This window comes from Papio anubis, chromosome 11, assembly GCF_008728515.1.
Source record: "Papio anubis isolate 15944 chromosome 11, Panubis1.0, whole genome shotgun sequence".
NCBI lineage: Eukaryota > Metazoa > Chordata > Mammalia > Primates > Cercopithecidae > Papio > Papio anubis.
The window spans coordinates 71,659,193-71,678,781 of record NC_044986.1 but is presented as its reverse complement, the minus strand read 5'-3'; the positions used below and the strand labels follow the sequence as shown (position 1 = coordinate 71,678,781).

The 19,589-nt window shown below is 49.7% G+C and overlaps 1 protein-coding gene across 3 annotated transcripts in view; it reads left to right on the top strand.

The window, feature by feature from the left end:
- Positions 1-15,943, top strand: part of DUPD1 (dual specificity phosphatase and pro isomerase domain containing 1) — a 35,991-nt gene extending 20,048 nt beyond the window's left edge. For all 3 annotated transcript variants that reach the window (XM_009214608.4, XM_009214607.3, XM_017962921.3), the window contains 2 exons: positions 8,908-9,128; positions 15,336-15,943. In XM_009214608.4, the coding sequence (XP_009212872.1) occupies positions 8,908-9,128; positions 15,336-15,574 (460 nt within the window). In that variant the 3' untranslated portion in view covers positions 15,575-15,943. The remainder of the gene's footprint in view (positions 1-8,907; positions 9,129-15,335) is intronic.
- Positions 15,944-19,589: the final 3,646 nt, after the last annotated feature.

Sequence of the window (19,589 nt, the reverse complement as noted above, 5' to 3'; positions counted from 1 at the left end):
TAACCTGGGCTGTGAGCCGGCAGGGCTGCCTGTGTTTCTTGGTCTTTTTGCAGGGGTTGTCCAAAGCAGCCAAAAGCTCCAAGCTGGTTCCTCGTGCATAAAACCTCAGTTTTAACTTGATATTTACATTTTGGTTAGGTTTTTCCTTTCCCTAAAAGCACGTAAGATTTTTGAGCCCAGTACCAAGGTACCAAGGCTCTGGAAGTGAAGGAGGTCAGGACTCAGGAGTAAGGTTGGATGTCCTGCAACGGCCAAAGCTACTATCTATCCTTGGAGCCCAGGCCAGTGACTGTTGGGCCCGCAGAGGGGCATATGTACCTCTAAGATGAAGCTCACTCTTTTCCCTGCTCCTTTTTGTGGAGAGAGGTCGAGTGGCTAAGCATCTGCTCTGGAGCCACAGTGTCTGGACCCAATACTGGTTTCTGTGTGGCCTTGGGCAAGTCACTCAAGCTTTGTGACTTTCAATTTCTTCACCTATAAAATGCGGATTATATGCGTTAATGCAAACAAAACATGTCTCACAGTGCCCAGTACCTTCATGCACTGAATGACAAATCAGGCAGGTTCTGGAAATTCGACTCACAGTGTATGAGGAAGATAAAGAACAGTCACTGTGCCTTTCCACCCAGGGTCCCCATGCTAGTGGAAGAAGCCTTGGGACAGAAAACAACCCTGGGTCAGATTTCTCCCATGAGATTCTATCATGACCCAGGGCAGAGTGCTGGAAGGAAGGCCTGCCCTCCTAGACCTTCCAGGGAGGTGACCTAAGGCCTAAGAAGGCAGCCACATCAAAGCTCCTTGGGCCTGTGGGTTTCAAAACTGCTAAAGCATTTTCTCAATCCCAGGTTAGCCCAAGGGGATTCACCAAGTGGGCTGCCTGGTAACTCCAAGTCCTCATTGCTCAGCAGCCCAGGGGAGGGGAAAGGTGGCCCTGCCACTGCAGCCTGATGAGACAAGGCCACAAACAGGACTGCGATGTGAAGGGTGCTCATTCTGCCAGCTCAGCAGAGGGGTCGAAGGGGTGGGGCCTGGCTGGCCACCTTGCAGATATTCCTGGGGTTTGGGGGAAGTCTTCACACAAGGTGTAGCCACCCACTCCCTACTCATTCCTCTAACTCGACAGGGGTCTGAATCTGCCACAAGTGGAACCACAGGCTCAGCGTGGAGTGGAGGGCTCAAGTATGACTGGGCAGAGTGTCCCAGTCCCCACTGTGTGTGGGTGGCCACCAACTATGGGTGGCCTTTGGCAAAGCATTTTATTGTTCTGGGACTCAGTTTCTTTATTTGTAAAATAAAGGATGATTTCAAAGGTTCCCTTCCAGCTCTAAAATAAAATTATTTAAGAAATGGCCTATTAAATGAATTAGGCTTTATTAGTTTCAAGCACACACTTGTTTTATTACTTTTAAGTCATTCAAATTAGATTCAAATTAGGTTAACCAAGTGTTGCCCTCCAGAGAGCCAGGGACTGGCGTCAATGATGAGATAAGAATAATTCATCACCTCTTATCAATCAGCAGTCCCTAAATGGGTGCTTCAAAAATGCTTGAGTATGCTCGAAAGCACTAAGTTTCTGTAATTTAAATATTCTCACTTTAATCTCGTTCACATCTTTCATTTGCTTAGCAAAATCTTTTTTCAGTCCTTTTTTTCCCTATAGTCAGCAGGAGGGGAAATATCCTGGCTACCGTCAAAGTGATTGCAAATTCCTAGGCAGGGCAGCCTCCAGTGATAAGGCTTGGCTGAAACAGGATAATTGAGAAATCTCTCTTGCCTCTCCACCATGCGGGTGTCAGAACCAGTGCCAGGGTGCAGTTAAACTTCCGCTGTTCATGGAATGGTGGGGGCCCTCAGGAGCTCCTTGTTTTTGCTTAAACTACAGTTGCCTCTAAGGTCCAGCATTTGGGGTCAGATTCCTGCCAAGGCCTGCGGCCTGTCCCACCCACCCAGCCCAAGGTGGCTTTCCAGGGAACCCTCTGTCTTGTTCTTTCTGCTTTTCTGCTTCTGACCGGACTCACAGCCTCAGAAGCCAGAGGCATCCCCAGGGCTGACCTGGCCTCGAGAGCCTGGGAAGTGAAGTGAAGACAAGTCAGTCAGCTGAGACAGCTCCTTCTCCCTGAAAAGGAGGAACCAATTCTGCCTTAAGGCACCGAGCAGGTATGAAATTAACCTGCTTCTTCAAGGTGTGGGTGGCCAGTTTAGGATGCAGCAAAACACAGTTAAGGTTGCCAATTTAACATGCTGGGCATTACCTGAAATAACTAGGACTTCCAACCACTGAAGGCCACTGAGGCATAGCTGGGCAGCGGTCACGGGCAAGACGGTCGGGGAGAGAAGCCTGAGGCCTTGGCCTGGCCTGGCCTTCTCATTGCCAGAAAATGGCTTAGCAGTCAAGGCCTCAAGCAACATAAACCATCTCCTTGCATGGTTAGGCAAATGCCAAGCCCAATTACTCACACCACATCATTTCTCAAAACCAGGCCTCCTGGGTATTCTCTTCTCTTCACCTCCATCCTTGGAGGAAGACAGTTTGAGAGAGTGGGGCAGACAGGAGATTTCCAGCAGGAGTTAAAAACCCCGAGGCCACCTTATGCCTCTACAATGGTCTCTCCTGAGAACTAAGGAAATAACAATACACATCATGCTATACATTTACATAGTAAATGAATATATGACTGGCTCATTACTGAAAATGTACAAAATGTAGAAAGACAAAAACAAGAAAATTTAAATTACATATAATCCCATTACCATATTTTGTCATGGGATAAGCACATTCTGACATACATCTTTCCACTGCCTTTTCCCCCTGGAGTCATCTTTTAACCTCTCAAAGAAGCTTCAATGCCGCATCATTCAACTTCACAAGACTCTCACAAGGAAAGTACTGCCAGTATAATCGGTGCTGTTTAGCAAACAAAAAAAACGCAGGCTCCCAGTGGTTCTGCCGCCTCAGTTCACAAGTCAGTTTCAGCTGTTGGCCCTGTGTTTTCTCAGGTGCCTCAACACGGAGGAGCTTCACCATCAGCAAGTAACAAGAACACCCAAGACACAGGAAGGCCAGTTCATTTCACTTTCCCATCAGGTGAACTAACAAAGATCAGATGCCAGAAATGTGCCCACTGTTTTAAAGTCCACTTGCAAGGAACGGGCACACTCAAGACTGCACGGTTAAGACTCCACTGGGTTTGGGAGACGGAGGCAGGTGGATCATCTGAAGTCAGGAATTTGAGACCAGCCTGGCCAATATGGTGAAACCCTGTCTCTACTAAAAATACAAAAAATTAGCCAGGTGTGGTGGCGGGCACCTGTAATCCCAGCTACTCGGGAGACTGAGCTAAGATAATCACTTGAACCCAGGAGGCAGAGGCTGCAGTGAGCAGAGATCACACCATTGCACTCCAGCCCGGGCAACAAGAGCAAAACTCCGTCTCAAAAACAAAAGACTCCATTGGGGAAGGTCACCATCAAGGCCACACCCATGAAATGATGTGTGACCATGACAGTGTCACACCCTACCAAAAAAATAAGGTGCGAGATGGCAAGGTACAGCCTGCCAGCAAACAGAAATCCATAATCAGGTGTGGGAAATGTGCGGATTCTCCGCAGACGTCAGAGTGTGGGGAACCATTCCGATCATGAGGGCACTTCCTTCAATGCCCAATGTAGAGTCTGTGTAACATGGGAGCAGCCTGCTGCTGCCTGAAGGAAGCTGCAGGGGGTTTGTACAGACACATATATTCAGGGCTTGCGCCTCCTCCCTTCTGTGCAAGGGCACACGCCTGGGAAAATGGGCTTGCCAGCAGAGGCTGAGGTATTTAGGCTGACAACAGGAGAGTGACAAGGGATCTGAACAAGTGAAACGTCGGGAGCACTGCCCAAGAAGACCGCCTCATGGAGAGGCAGCTTATCTGTCATTCCTCTGGGGTGGGGCTTTGAAGCAAGCTTCCTGGGAACAACTCCAGAGGGGCTGGCAGGTATCTGGGCCAGGCCAGAGAAGCAGGCAGGGAGGGAAGGGCTTAGCTGAGGAAATTGGGCCATGCAAGAAGGAAGTCGTTTCTTCAGCCCTCCTCCAATCCGGAGTCCAAATCCAGAGCTAGGCTGGAAGTTCACAGGAAGGGAGAAGAGTTCAAGAGAAGTGAGTCAAAACGGGAATATGACTGATGGTGTTCTTCAAAAGTAAACTGCATAGGCCAGGCATGGTGGCTTACGCTTGTAATCCCAGCACTTTGGGAGGCCAAGGCAGGTGGATCACCTGAGGTCTGGAGTTCAAGACCAGCCTGGCCAACATGGTGTTGCCCTGTCTCTACTAAAAATACAAAAATTACCCATGCATGGTGGCATGTGCCTGTAATCTCAGCTACTCAGGAGGCTGAGGCAGGAGAATTGCTTGAACCTGGGAGGCGGAGGTTGCAGTGAGCAGTGAGCCGAGATGGCACCACTATACTCCAGCCTGGGCAACAGAGCAAGACTCCGTCTCAAGAAAAAAAAAAAAAAAGTAAACTACACGATTCCAATGAACTGGAAAGAGTCAAAAAATGTTAAAAAAAAAAAAAAAAAAAAAAGGAAAAAGAAAAGTAAACTGCATGAGTCCAACAAATGTGTAAACAAAGTCCCTCATTGCTAAAATGAATCCCTGAAAACAAGACACCATTTTTCTTTTGTCTATGAAATTGACGAAGTATATGGACTGCAAATTTTAGCAAGTTTTCTGTAGGGTAATTTAGTAACAAGTATCAAATGTATTTTAAAATGGCCATATCTGTTGACCTAGCAATTTCACTTTTAAAAATGTCTCCTATGAACATAATCAGAGGAGTGCCCAAAGACACACAGCAAAATGTTTGGTAAGAAAAAATTGGGACTTACCTATATAATGAAATAGCATGCAGTAATTGAAGTCTTGTATGTTGCCATAGGAAGATGTTTACAATATATCACCATGTCAAAGGTTTTGAAACTTTATATATAGTATTGTACCAAAAAAAAACCACTCTCTATAAAATATGCAAATCTATGCATAGAGGAACAATGGGAGGTTCTTACATCAAAAGCTAACAATAGCCTTTATCTCCAGGGGAGTAGAAATACAGGTGATTTTTTTGGAGGGGGGAGTATGTTTTCTGCATTCTACATTGGGCATTTGTTATTTTTGTCATGAGATGACATATTATATAAAAATTGAACAGATTGATCACATCTAGGATTATGCCTAACCAGAAACGAAAGCTCCTGTGTCATCTAGATTCTGGAATTACATTCCTAAATCTGTTTTTCTTTCTGAAGTCTTTTCTCCCTCAGCAGAGGCATTTATGTGGACCCAGGAGTGGGGCACATGGCCTTTTCTCCATGCCCATCACCTCAAAATGCCCCTGTGTTTCTTAGTCTCTTTTCAACATATGTGAGCAGATAATGTATCTGGCCCTGAAATTTAAAAACAAAACCAAAGCAATCTAGTGTCAGACACCACCCTCTGAGCCTGCCCCACTCCCAGTAATTGCTGAGCTGGGTGTCTGTCCCAGCTGGGGATTGGACGATGGGTGTCTGTGATGATGGCTCTGCCTCCCCCACAGCATCTGTGTAAGAGGCACTCCGTTTATTTGCAGATTCCCATTCTGCTGTGGATGCTCTTTCAAGCCCTCAACTGAACTCTAGTGAACGAAGCTGGGGGGAGTCCCCAGAGTGATGTGTGAGGATACCGGCTCCCCTTCCCATCCAAGGAGCCAAGACCCTGAAAACTTGTGGTGGGCCTCAAATACCCACCAGGTCTTGGAGTTCTCACGAGCCTCTTTCTCTCCCTCAGGCACAGCCAACATCAGCCTGATTCGGTGGATATGGAGGTGTCAGGCAATGAGTCTTGTTGCATATCTACCCCACTCCCCAAAAGTGGCAAAGTGCAAACTGTTATTCATTCAAACTGCCACTTAATTATGTTGAAGGCCAGTTACTGAACCCAGAGAGAACAGTCTTCACGGTGGGTAGGAGCTTCCTGTCAAGGAGAGTTAATTTTAATTTTTCCACTGAGCTCAACCTCAAAGTGAGGTTGATTGCTATTCAGCAAGATGGACCACATTAGTGGCGGCTTTAATTGGGCACAGAGCTACATCCCCAAAGCATAATGTTTGTTGTATACATACTTTGGGGCAAGACGAAAAATGAAAAGCAGACCTTTCTGAGGAAAAACGGAAAGCACAATGTGTCCCACAGTCAGAATGGCCACACCAAGAGCCAAGTGGAGGGGGGCTCAGTGGGACTCCCCACCTCCCCATGCCACAGTTCCGATGAGCTGTCTGCAAATGTTTCCAAATGCTCAGTTCCCTTCCCAAACACTGGACACCATCATGGTTCTCATGCCAGATAAAAAGCTCCAGGAAACCAGTGAAAGACGAGCGCGCCCTTGGCCGAGGGGCCATGGCATGTATTTCTGGTGTGAGGCTTCCTCCTGGCCCAGGGTGTTGGTCCCTGCTAGCATCTAACATGGTCACTTCTGTCCACATGCTTTTACCAGTGGCCTTGAGATGAGCCCTCAGCTGGAGTGCAATGCCACTTTTACCCTCTTACTGGTACGGCTCCAGACCCTTGTCACGTCTTCCCTGAGCTGAAGTACTGGTCTTCACGCAATTGAGGGAGATGTCTTCTTAAACCCAGGTTGTATCACTTCTCTTTAAACACTCTCTAAAGCTCTCCTTGACTCCCAAACACAGATCCCAACATCCAGCATCCCCACACATCAGCCAGATTAATTTTTCTTTTTCTTTCTTTTCTTTTTTTTTTTAGACAGAGTCTCTCTCTTCTGCCCAGACTGAGTGCAGTGGTGCAATCACAGCTCACTACAGCCTCAACCTCCCTGAGCTCAGGTGATCCTCCCACTTCAGCCTCCCCAGTAGCTGGGACTACAGGCACATGCCAGCATGCCCAGCTATTTTTTTCTTTATATTTTGTAGAGATGGGGTTTCATGACGTTGCCCAAGCTGGTCTTGAACTCCTGGTCTCAGGCCACCCTCCCGCTTTGGCCTCCCCAAAGTGCTGGGATTACAGGTGTGAGCCACCTTGTCTGGCCAGATTGATCTTTAAAAAAGTAAAAAATGCTTACTTCTTTCTTAAAATCCTCTAGCAGACTTCCGCCACACTTGCAATAATACTCAAACTCCTTCCTATGGCGGGCAGGGCCCACCACGATCCAGTCCCTCTACCTTTCCAAACTTCTGTACCACTATTCCCCTTGCCACTTCAGCCACTGGCTTCCTTTCTGTTCTCAGCACTTGTTCCCTCTGCCTGGATGAAACACTTTCTCTCCAACTCATCCTCAACCTTCTCATCCTCAGTCTTGGCTTAAACAGCACTTCCCCACAGTGGCCTTTCCCGACCACCTTGCCTGAAGCAGGACCACGGTCATTCTGTATCATGTCATGAAGTTTTAGGTCCTTTGGACAGCTCTCACTGCTCTCTAAAATTATCTTTACTTGTTGTTTATTCCTACCCCCATTAGTATCTGACCTTCCTAAGGGATCTTCACTAACCTGTTCACTTCTTTTGTTTTTTGAGACACAGTTTCACTCTGTCGCCCAGGCTGGAGTGCAGTGGCGTGGTCTCGGCTCACCACAACCTCCACCTCCTGGGTTCAAGCAATTCTTGTGCCTCAGCCTCCCAAGTAGCTAGGACTGCAGGCATGCGCCACCACGCCCGGCTATTTTTTTTTTTTTTTTTTTTTTTTTTTCGTATTATTAGTAGAGACAGGGTTTTGCCATGTTGGCCAGGCTGGTCTCCAACTCCTGACCTCACGTGATTTGCCTGCCTCGGCCTCCCAAAGTGCTGGGATTACAGGCGTGAGCCATTATGCTCAGCCTCTGTTCACTTCTTTACCATCAGCACCCAGCACAGTGCAAATAGATTGCAAATCATTATTTGGGGATGGATAATTGATTACAGGAAATAGACAATGCTTCCTGAAAGGCCTTCGTTGTCCCCAGGCTCCATACCTTAGATGGTGCTGTTTCCTTGGCTTGGCCCGTGCTTGCCTCCTTCTTCCCCTCCATCACCAAATGTTGACACTTGTAGTGACACAGGTCCCTCCCTGCCCCACCCCACAGGCAGGAAGAACCCATGTTTCCTCTGTCAGCCCATCTCCACCCCGGCCCCACCATGCTGCCTTCTGGTCGAGTCATACTCCAGAGCCATCTACTTCAAGAGGACTAAATTTACTGTTCCTGGAAATTCTTGCCTAGAAAGATAAAGCTGTAGCCCATTAAATAACTTCACCGCTGGCTTCAAGAACTTCCCTGCAATCAATTCAAACAATAGATGGCTCGAAATGCCCTCCTTCTCAGAACAATGCTCTGCCCAGCTGGGCAACAGCTCCCAGCTCCCCAAAGCAACACCTTCCCGTTCACATCATGCCAACGTGAATTTGTGAACTTTGCTCAATCCCAACCCAATCCTCTCGTGGAAGGCCTTGCTTTAAACCATTCAGTTGAGCCTCCATCTCCAAACCCTAAAAACATACGGCAGGTTCAGAGGAGAGGCTGGGTGAAGGCAGCCCTGATGAACAGGTTATTTTGGAGGGCTTTCAGGCAATTTGGCAGGTCCAGATCTGCGACCACCGTAGAGTCCAGCACCAGGCTCCACTGTGTATAGTGAATGATGAAAGAACGAATGGACGAACGAATAGCTCAGCTCGCCTACCCCAGCCTACACTCTGTCCTTTCTTGAGACAACCGAGCCAGAATCACAAAACAGTGCAGGTGGTGTAGGGGACTGGGTAAGAGCAGAGCTTTGGGACTTCATTTGCAATAACTAGTCCTTATTCTGGGAACTGGAATCCACGGCAGAAAGCGTGGGCGGCCCCTGAGTTTCCCGGACCCGGGGCAGGGCGCCGCGCGCCCACAGATTTCTCTCCCCTGCGCTCAGGGCGACGGCGCTGGACCGCTACCGGCTGCAGAAGGCGGGGTTCACGCACGTGCTGAACGCGGCCCACGGCCGCTGGAACGTGGACACCGGGCCCGACTACTACCGTGACATGGACATCCAGTACCACGGCGTGGAGGCCGACGACCTGCCCACCTTCGACCTCAGTGTCTTCTTCCATCCGGCGGCCGCCTTCATCGACAGAGCGCTGCGCGACGATCACAGTAAGAGACCCGCGGCCCCGCCCCGCCCGGCCCCGCCCGGCCCCGCCCGGCCCCGCCCGGCCCCGATCTGCCCCGCCCGGATCTGCCCCGCTCCGCCCGGATCTGCCCCGCTTGTAGTCTAGGCCCCGCCCCTTTCCCCGCCCCGCCAAGGCTCCACCCCTAGCCTAGGCTCCGCCCTTAGCCCAAGGTCTCCCCGCCCGAGGCCCAGGACGGAAGCGGGATGTACGCGTGCGAAATCGTTGTCTGTCGCAAAGCTAGGCCCCTGGGGCTGCTTGTGGCCTACGGTAAAGGTCTGAGCCCCTGGAAGCTGTGAAAGTTTAAGGACCTGCACCACCGAGCGTGCTGCTGGCGGGGTTCGGACCTTGATTGCAGCTCTGGGGAATGGAAATAGGGCGTAAAAAAAAAGGCCTTTTGGTCGGAGTCTTTGCTAAAGGACATTTGCCGTCCTTCAAAAGGCGGAGGCGGTCTGGGAGCCCTCAAAGCTGGGACTACGGCCGGAGACAGTAATTGTGCCTGGGCCTGAACCCAACCAGTAGCCAAGGGCTTTGATGCCGGAAAACCCTCAGGGAGCTGACTTGAGTGGGAATCCATGCAGAGACCTTAAATTCTCCTGCCCACCATCCAATTTCACAGCCCGCCTTCTAGCCGCCATGTCCCCATTTACACTTAACCTAGTGAGGCCTCCAGTAGAAAGCTGACAAGCTGAGCTTTACTGGCACACTGCATTTGAGGTATAATTTGGGTTTTGCACTTCCAGCTTCGAAGTTTTCCCAGCGTTAATTATCCATCTTTTAAATCACAGTGCTAGTCTTTGTGCTCAGAATGCACTGCTGGCTACCCTAATCCAGCAAAGACTACAAGGCTATCTTGGAGAGAAGGGCACAGCTTAGGGACGCATCGGGGGTAAGACAATATACAGTTATTGCTGCAGGGTGTACTTTAGTGGCATTCCACAGAGGCCAGAGGGACTTCAGCTCCCTAATCTGTGCTCTGACTTCAGGCCAATGTGTCACACACCCCTTTGTGGAGCCATCACATAATTCAGGGTATCCGGTTACTGAAAGTCTTTCTTGCCACAAGAGGTCAGGTCTCAGTGACTGACCAAACTGTCTGCTGCAGGAACTTGCAACCTGGGGCTGGGCCTAGGCCAGGTCTGCTGGACAGTATCAGACTTTAATGGACATCCCAAGGTGGCCCTGGCCCCACAGCCAACCATAGCCACCAACAGTTTGTCATTATTTTGGCTCAGAAAGCAATGTCACAATGAAAAAAACCCTTAGAGCTAACATGCTTGTATTAGAAGATGCCTCATTTCCAGGCCTTCCTTTTATGAGTCTATTTATGAACCATCTTTTGTGCTGTGTACATTCTGGGTTTCCAAGTAGGATCAGAAAAGCAACTGAACTGAGTCATCACCACAAGGTAAAATTTGTCTCATAGTATTTGAAGTTAACTGAAAACATATTTGACATGAAAAAAACAAAGGCTGCAACAACCTAATCCTTCCGTTTCTGTTTAATGCACTCACTTGCCATTACTATGTTTTAGACCTTACCCTTCATGGAAAGGGCCTGGCAGGCTTCGGAGAACACAGGGCCGGGTTTACATTTCTGACACACAATTTACTAACGATGTGATTTCTCTGAGCCTTGGTTTCTCCATCCGGTGATAAAAATATTTACCTTCAGAGGTTATAATGAGGATCAGCAGTAATGCACATAAAGTGCTTAGCATAGAACCTGGCGGACAGCAGGCTCTCGGATGTATTTGATAAAGCATGGTCATATACCGTGAAGCATATAACCACGCCAGCATGTGCACATCATCATCGTAAAGTTTCCAATCCTCAAAGAAAATAAAAAAAGACATTCCAACTTTGAACTGTAAGATATACTCACATGAAAGCTTGTTTTAGGTTCCTGGGACTCAATTTTAGGGTCTGCCCCCACTGCCAAATCCAGAAAGAATCAGGGTTTCAAGTTGAAGCTTAGGCCTAGGCAGATGACAGAAAATTGTGAGGAGGTGTCAGGCTGCTGTGGATCATGACTGTTAGACCAGGTGGCACCTAGCAAATGAAGGGCCAAGGGAGGAGAGTAGATACTAGGATCAGAGACTTTGAGGGGGGTAGAATGAATGGATAGGGGTGCCGGGACTCAACCGGGTGGCTAGAGATGGGGAGCAGGACATGACCCCACTGGAGATGGCAGGGTAGGCTCTGCTCTCAGCGCCTTTGCACTGACATGTCTAAAGAATTCAAGTCAGGGCTCAAATGCTTACCCTGCAGAACCACGCAGAGTGTAAACAAATGAAGCTGGCTGCATGTACAGCACGGAGATGTGGGTAGGGGGCACTTGTGGCTAAGCAGAGAGCCCTTTACCCCCTTCACAGGGGCACCTACCACTCAGCCTCAGCTAATGCTTGTCTTATGAGAGTCAGTGCAAATGTGGGAGATCTGACTTTTCAGAAGTCTCCAATCTGGATTTTACTATAAAATCGCTTGATTTTTAGGTCTTGGCAACAGATTGAAATTTCTTAAAATGCTGCAAAGGACAAACTAAAGCAACCCAGTGGCCATCAGGTTGTAACCTGTGCCGTGAGTGGTCACAGCAACCAAACAAAATGGCCGCTAGCTTAGGAGCAGCAATACCATAGACTTCATACCCACTGGATGGCAGGTGCTCAGCCCACCTGCCACATGCAATGGATGGCCCAGTTGTGTCTAGGCAAGGGACACTGCTTAGCATTTTAGTGCCAGACCCAAGGGAAAACCAAGGGACACTGCTTGGCATTTTAGTGCCGGAACCAAGGGAAAACCAAGGGACACTGGTTGGCATTTTAGTGCCAGACCCACTTGTATGTTTCTTACACTCTATGTAGGAGGTGTGGATAGATAGTCTGGCCAAAAAGCAAGGCATCACTCTTTGCTTCCTCTTGTCTATGTTCTTCGTTCTCATTGACTGGTTTTAGCCAAGTGTACACCATTCCCCCCACCTGGCTTCTCACAGCCAGTCTCTTTCACTCTTTTTGAAAAGCATTCCTTGTGGAGCTGTACTGTGGCTGTAATCAGCCCCTGGGGCCCTCTCCCACCCCATCCCTACCCTGACTTGACCCTTTAGAAAGAACTCCCCAGGCAACCTCAGTCACTCTTAAAATACCTCGGAGATAATCTAGTCCCTGGTCCTGCCCCGACAGCTGGGCAAACAGAGGCCCAGAGAAGCCAAGTGAGGTGCCCAGGGTCACAGAGCTAATCAGAGGCAGCGCCATCAGGACACCTGCCTACCAGCGGGGATTCCTTCTGTCACCGAGGCCTCACAGAAGAGTCCTCTGCCCTTATTTTGAGCACCTGGTGACTTTGCTGTATAAGAGGTCACCAAATATCACGGAGGGCAAGGCATGCCAGCTGGTTATAGGATCTGAAAAAACTGAACTTGTCACTCTTCATCAGAAAAATAAGTCCTCACAAAATACTGTCACAGGAACCCCACTTGGGTTGCCTTAACTGCCCCGATGCGGCATCCTCTGAGGTGAATTAGTGTGGTTTTAGTTTAATGAAGTCTTCTAAGAAACTCCAGGGCAAATGCCATGAGGCGCTTTAGTATCATGCTCTCCTTTTGTCTGCTCTTTCTTGTTCTTAAACAGTCCGTAGTCTGCTTTTGAAGGCATCTTAAAATCTATTATGAGGCCGGGCGCAGTGGCTCAAGCCTGTAATCCCAGCACTTTGGGAGGCCGAGATGGGTGGATCACGAGGTCAGGAGATCGAGACCATCCTGGCTAACCCGGTGAAACCCCGTCTCTACTAAAAAATACAAAAAACTAGCTGGGCGTGGTGGCGGGCGCCTGTAGTCCCAGCTACTCGGGAGGCTGAGGCAGGAGAGTGGCATGAACCCGGGAGGCAGAGCTTGCAGTGAGCTGAGATCCGGCCACTGTACTCCAGCCTGGGGGACAGAGCGAAACTCCATCTCAAAAAAAAAAAAAAAAAAAACTCAATTTGGAAAAGGGGGGGTATAAAAAAAAAAAAAACCCCTGCTTTCAAGCAGGAGGTTGATTCTCTGGTGCTTCTAATAAGCTTTAACCAGACCAGATTTTCACTGTTTTGTTTTTGTATTTGTTTTTTGAGATGGAGTCTTGCTCTGTCACCCAGGCTGGAGTGCAGTGGCGTGATCTCCACTCACTGCAACCTCCACCTCCTGGGTTCATATGATTCTCCTGTCTCAGCCTCCCGAGTAGCTGGGAGGTGCTCACCACCACACCTGGTGAATTTTTGTATTTTTTAGTAGAGATGGGGTTTCACCATGTTGGCCAGGCTGGTCTCCAATTCCTGACCTCAAGTGATCCACCCGCCTTGGCGTCCCAAAGTGCTGGGATTGGAGGCGTGAGCCACCACGCCCGGCCAATTTTCACTGTTTAAGGGTCTCCTGCCCTATCTCCCTCCAGCCCCAGCAGTTCATAATACACCTTGCACCTTTTTTTCTCAGAACTTCCACACACCTAGAACCTCTTGGGAAGAAGTAAGGGCTCTACCAGAATTTCTTTGCAAGTTGATAAGAAAGGCAGGTTCCCAGATAGTGCATGGGAGGTGGGCAGAGAGCATCTCCTGAAAGCAAGGAAGGAGTCTGCTTAGCAAGGAGCACACCTGGCTGGGGGCGGGCCATGGTGCAGGGTAACAGCCTTAGCCCATGTCTGATTTTCATGACAGAGGCCTACCTTCCAGTCACTTCTAAAAGCACGCAGTTGAGGAGCAGTAGAGATTCTGGATTTGGGTTTTCTTTTCTGGAGATGGGGTCTTGCTCTGTCGCCCAGGCTGGAGTGTAGTGGCGCAGTCTCGGCTCACTGCAACCTCTAGCTCCTGGGTTCAAGCAATTCTCCTGCCTCAGCCTCCCGAGTAGCTGGGACTACAGGTGCACCACCACGACTGGCTAATTTTTGTGTAGAGACGGGGTTTTGCCATGTTGGCCAGGCTTTAACCACATGGGCTCCAGGTGCTCTGATTGTGAGAACATAAGGACCTGCAAGCATAGGTATGCACTAGCTGCTGCTATTCCTAAAGATGAACTCTGGTCAGGCACACCTCAAGGGCTCTGACTGTAGTCATGAAGAAAAGTATCTCCAAGCATGAGAGGGGTGCTGATCTCTCCCACTGTGTGCTCTGGCCAGGGGGACCCTTGGAGCTCTGACAGAAGTTGGGAAATAAAAGCCCAACGCAGGTATAGTGCTGGCCCCTGTGACTGTGAGAGATGTGCTCTGGCATGATGGGTCTCAGCTAATCTGACCACAAGAAGGAACAAAAGTGTTGCCTGGACCTTGATTCTTCTCAATGGGGCTGACTCCTCCAATGGTAACAGATGTGCGTTCACCCAGCTTGAACTCCCAACCTCAGGTGATCCGCCCACCTCGGCCTCCCAAAGTGCTGGGATTACTGGTGTGAGCCACCGCGCGCGGCCTCATGCCCTAGTCTTGGAAACAAAATTCAGCTCTTGGAGCTCCTACCCGAGCTGAGTTTCCTCTGTCCCTCCTCTTCCCCTTTCTCTCCCGCTCTTTCCACTTCCCCCTTTCCTCCCACCCCCTCCACTTCCCCCTTTCCTCCCCCCTCCCTCTCCCTTCCAACTCTTTCTCCCCTTCCCCCTGCCACTTAACAGACTTGAGGCCCCCAAAAGGCTTAATGAACTACAGCTTTCATCTGTTTCAAGTATTGAGTCATGACAGAAAGAATTACCCTGTTTTCTGGGAGAGGAAGAAACGCTTTGGTTATCAGCAGGGCTGGCCAGGGGCCCGGCAGCCTCCGGAAAGATCTGTGGGATTTGAATGCCAGGGGTAGACATTCATCCAGCTGGACACGTTCACACCCCAGGAGCACGGTCATGCCCGGGAGAAGCTGGGACCAGCCTCCCTGAGATCCGAAACAGCAATCAAGAAGTGGGTGCTTGCTTTCTGCCACGGTGCTCAGGGGAAAGGCAGCCCGGCCACACTGTAGGAGCTCAGCAGCCATTCATTAGCACAAATTGTGCTAAAATCGAGTTATTTACAGGGTTATTTGCCTTCTCAACAACCCTATGAAGAAGACACTGTTCTACAGAGGCAGCTGTGGGGCACAATGCTGAGTCACTTGCTGTGGGCGAGAGGGTGACAGTCAGGATGGGAGTGGGCCCTACCTGTGCCTCCAACGCCTGCCCCTCAGTGTGGGTTTTCTCCTCCCTGCTTCTTCTGCAGGTAAGATCCTGGTTCACTGTGTCATGGGCCGCAGCCGGTCAGCCACCCTGGTCCTGGCCTACCTGATGATCCACAAGGACATGACCCTGGTGGACGCCATCCAGCAAGTAGCCAAGAACCGCTGCGTCCTCCCCAACCGGGGCTTTCTGAAGCAGCTCCGGGAGCTGGACAAGCAGCTGGTGCAGCAGAGGCGACAGGCCCAGTGCCAGGACAGTGAGGGAGATGGCAGGGAACTGTAGGGCCCGACTCACCTGGCCAGCAGAGGCACTGGGGACAGAGGGGAGAGGCACAACATAGCCCTGGCCTAGGACTCCAGATAAGGGACAGTTAAACCAAAGCTCGACTTCTTCCAAACCATCTTGTTCAACTTCCCCATGTGTGCTGGGGACAGGGAGGACCCAGAGTTGCCCCCGGGCAGAGCCGAGCACTCAGTGTCTCAGTGAAATGGGAGGGACGGGCTCCCGGCTCTGGGTCACAGAGGAGCATGCGACGCTGCACAGTCTCCCTGCCTTGCTTTTGTTTTTTTTGGTGAGAAGGAAGAGGGAAAGGATTTTAAAATGTGTAGGCATTATGTTGTGATTAAACGTTTGGCTTTGTCTGAAAGGAAATTCACGTTCTTATAAAAAGTATTTTAAAATAGACATTGCTTTTCCAACTACGGAACAGTACTGGGTGAGCGGTGTCACAGGAGCGCCCGCGTAGCCGTGGAGGCTCCTTCCCGGCATCCTGCGTTTCTGTGGCATCCCCTGCACCCCGTTTGTCTTTTCAGCAGAACCCCCAGGCTCACGCCACCATCTCTAGATGTGCTCCTCCAGCTGGGTGGGGAGGGGTCCTGAACCCCCGTACAGAGGCCCCGGCTTCAGGCTTCCCCCACTTTCCTGAGGGACCCAGGGCTCCTCAGACTCTTAGCCAGGGCTGCCACTACTGAGAAAAATTCAATGAATTGTGGTGAATTTGGACAAGTAGGAGTTTGACTTTCTAATTTTGGGGGAAAAAAGGGAGGAGACCCTCTCTAGCGGGACCTCAGGGAGGCTCTTTTCACGTGGGTTCTAGTCAAAGCAACACGAGCTGGTTTTCAGGCACAGCAGAAAGTATTTGCAAATTGTTGTCTGCTGTGGAATGGGAGGATGGGGCAGCCAGGTAAGCTCAGGTGTGGCGTTTGCCTCCCCGAGAGCTAAGCCAGCACCATGGCTGCGTGATTTCCACTCTGAAGGAGAAAACGGCAGCAGGCACGAAGCGGGTAGTGACAGCTTCCAGGGTCAGGAATCCCAAACCCGACAGAACCCAAAGAGAGTTGCTGCTGTTGGAGATGCTGGCCGTCAAGGACCAGACACGGAAACGGCCTGGAGAAACCAGAATGTGATAAAGGCCTTCTAGGAAAAAACGAAAAGGGGCCCGGTTCTTCAGTTTGGTTGTGGTTTTCAGCAGAATGAAAGAGGAAGTTATTGATGGGTGGAGGAGAGAATCCCGGGCCTCAGCAGATGTGTAAGCCACCTGAGAGTCACCCTGTGACCTTTGGGGATATGCCCTGCTTTGTGCCCCTGTGGCTGGGCCTGGCTTCCTGGGACTGCCTCGAGTCTGCTCTGAGAGTCGCCTTGGCTCAGGAGGAGCCAAGGCCCTCATGTTCACATGCACATGGGGCTTGGGGGGGCATCCCCGGGGACTCCCTCATGGTAAGAGCACTGGCCTTCTAATACATTTTGAAACCTGAAACACTGCAAAGGGGTTGCAAAGCAAAAAGGCAAAGATGATACATAAACAGAAATGTGCAGTGAATTGATGTGTCCTGGTGCTAAGATAGAAAAGGGGTACATGTTCCCTCTGAAAGTGCGAGAGTCCTGAACTGGACAGAGATGGAGTGTATCAGTCACAACTCATGTGGCTGTGAGGGAGAGAGCAATACTGGGTGTGTGACGACTACAGATGATGGAATTGCTTAATGACTCATACTTGGGTGTGAGGGGACCATATTCCGGCTCTTGGGAAAGAGATGCAGGCCAAAAGGGACCTAGGGTCATAGTGGCCCCAACCTGGGCTTCCCCATCAGGATCCTGCTACCCCCGTCTGAACTCTCTTATTGCTTAGCTCTGATCTGTTCCATGTCCAGAGAGAAGTCAGTATTTCCATTTTAATGAATATTTACATTTAGATGAATTCACGTTGGGGAGGATAGAGCATAGCTAGGTGCATTGCTGGTGTTTCCTGAGCGCCCCACACCTTCCTCATGCTCTCATCTCTTTGTGGGACTCTGGGTCCTGCCGAAGGCAGCAGAAGCTGAGAATGGCAAAATTGCAGTTATGGTCTCTTCTAGATGACTCCTGGGAGCCAGAGGCAGGAGAAAGGAGGAACAGAAGTTTTTGCAAAAGTGTTTCAAGTCTTCAGAAGTAAGATAGGAAATATTTGTTTGGTTACCAAGTGCCTATTGAAAACCTACCACATGCCAAAACCTGGGTTAGGGGCCAACAGGAAAAATGAAAATGCACGTTGTGATAAAGCACAATGCAGGAAATAGGCATGGAGGTGGAGAAAAGTGGGGAAGGGGAGAAACCCTCTTTAGGCGGGGTGGTCAAGGAAGACCTCTCTTAGACATGAAGACACAAACCTTCCGAATGTGCTGGAGCATTCGAGGCTGAGGAGCTGCGCATCACTGAGGCCGGAGCTGGCGGCTGAGAGCGGGAGTGGAAGGAGGGGGCGGAGAGACTTGATTGTATTCCAGGTGCACAGAAGATTCACTGAAGGGTTTTGAGCCAGTGTTTCAAGATCACTCTGGAAAGATCCTTTGGCTGAAGTATGGAGAACAGGTTGTAGGGAGTTAAGAAGTGAGGCAAGACCAGTTAGGAGGCTGTTGACAGGAAAGGAGGAGGTGGACTGGCCTGACAGCGCCAGGGGATTAGTATTCCAAGATTATTTTGGAATTAACCCAGAAAATGGACAGGGCCTGCCGAGACGGGGAGGGGAAATGAGGGTTAACTGATCTGGTTTCTCGGCAGTGCTTTAACACTGAGATGGGGTGGACCAGAGCAGGAATGGAGGAGGAGTCAGAAATCACCAGTTCGGTTGTTATGCAGATGTACAAAAGGTGTCCCAGGTCATTTGATGTGGCATCTAAAGCTCAGAGGAATGTTCACAGCTGGGGATGTAATTCTGGGTGTCACCTGCAGAGAGGTGGAATTTGAAGTCATCATACTAGATGAGATGATGAGAGAAAAGAGAGAAAATACTCTCATGTTGCAGAACATGAATGTTTATAGCTAAGCCTGGGTGGAGGAGGAAGGTCCAGGAAAGGGGACAGAGAAGGTAGAAGGAACCCTGGGTACAGAGAAATGGAAGGTGCTGCTTCATAATGTAACAGTACTTGTACTTTGAGTATCTAAGATTGATTGTAGACCAAGGCTTGCTTGCAGCCACAAAGGGACCTGTATTTACATAGCACTTAACAGTTTTTACAGCAACATGCATTCATTAGCCAAGCCTTTAAATCAGAGAGGTGACAAATTAGGGCCTTTCAGAGCACAGTGTTCTAGAAGAAAAGAGCTGGGATTTGGAAAGACCTGGGTTTGTTTCAGCTCACACATTTTAGCTGGGTGAATTTGGATAATTAATGTAGCTTAATCTGAGCCTCAACCTCCTGATCTGTACATTGGAAAGAATGGCCCCATTTCCTGCACAAGTTGGGTGTGTGGGAGGAGTTTGTGAAAGCTTTTGACAATATTGTGAGTCATTACTTCTAAAACAGAATGTTGGTGAGGAAGGCGGATGCCCTCATACCTGGGCAGGCACCACTTGCAACTATTAAAAAGTGAGGCTGGCAACTGACCACCACTTGGTACGACTCTTCTAAATAACAGAACACAGTTACGATTTTAAACGATGTGGCCTGTTAATGAATCTCAATCTAATGGTGTATTTCAGCTTTGATGAATCCAAGTTCCTGTTTCGCCAAATCCTGGGCGTCACATTCAGATGTGAACTGATTTCTCTAGTGAGAGTGGGTAAGGTGGAGGGCAGGGTGTTCTGAGGCCATCTCAGATCAGCAGTTTCCTTCCCATGCTAAGCCTTTCTGTTCCATCAAGGAATGTGGGGACTGGGGCCAGCAGGGAAGCTCCCAGTCCTAGCTCTGCTGCAGTTCTTAGGGAGCCTGGACAACCGAGGTGTCCCTGGGACTGTTCTTAGATTCGGGTTTGGCAGGTCTGGGGCAATGCCTGGGACTCTTCCACAAGCTCCCTTAGAAGGCTGTTAGGCCGGCAGGGTATG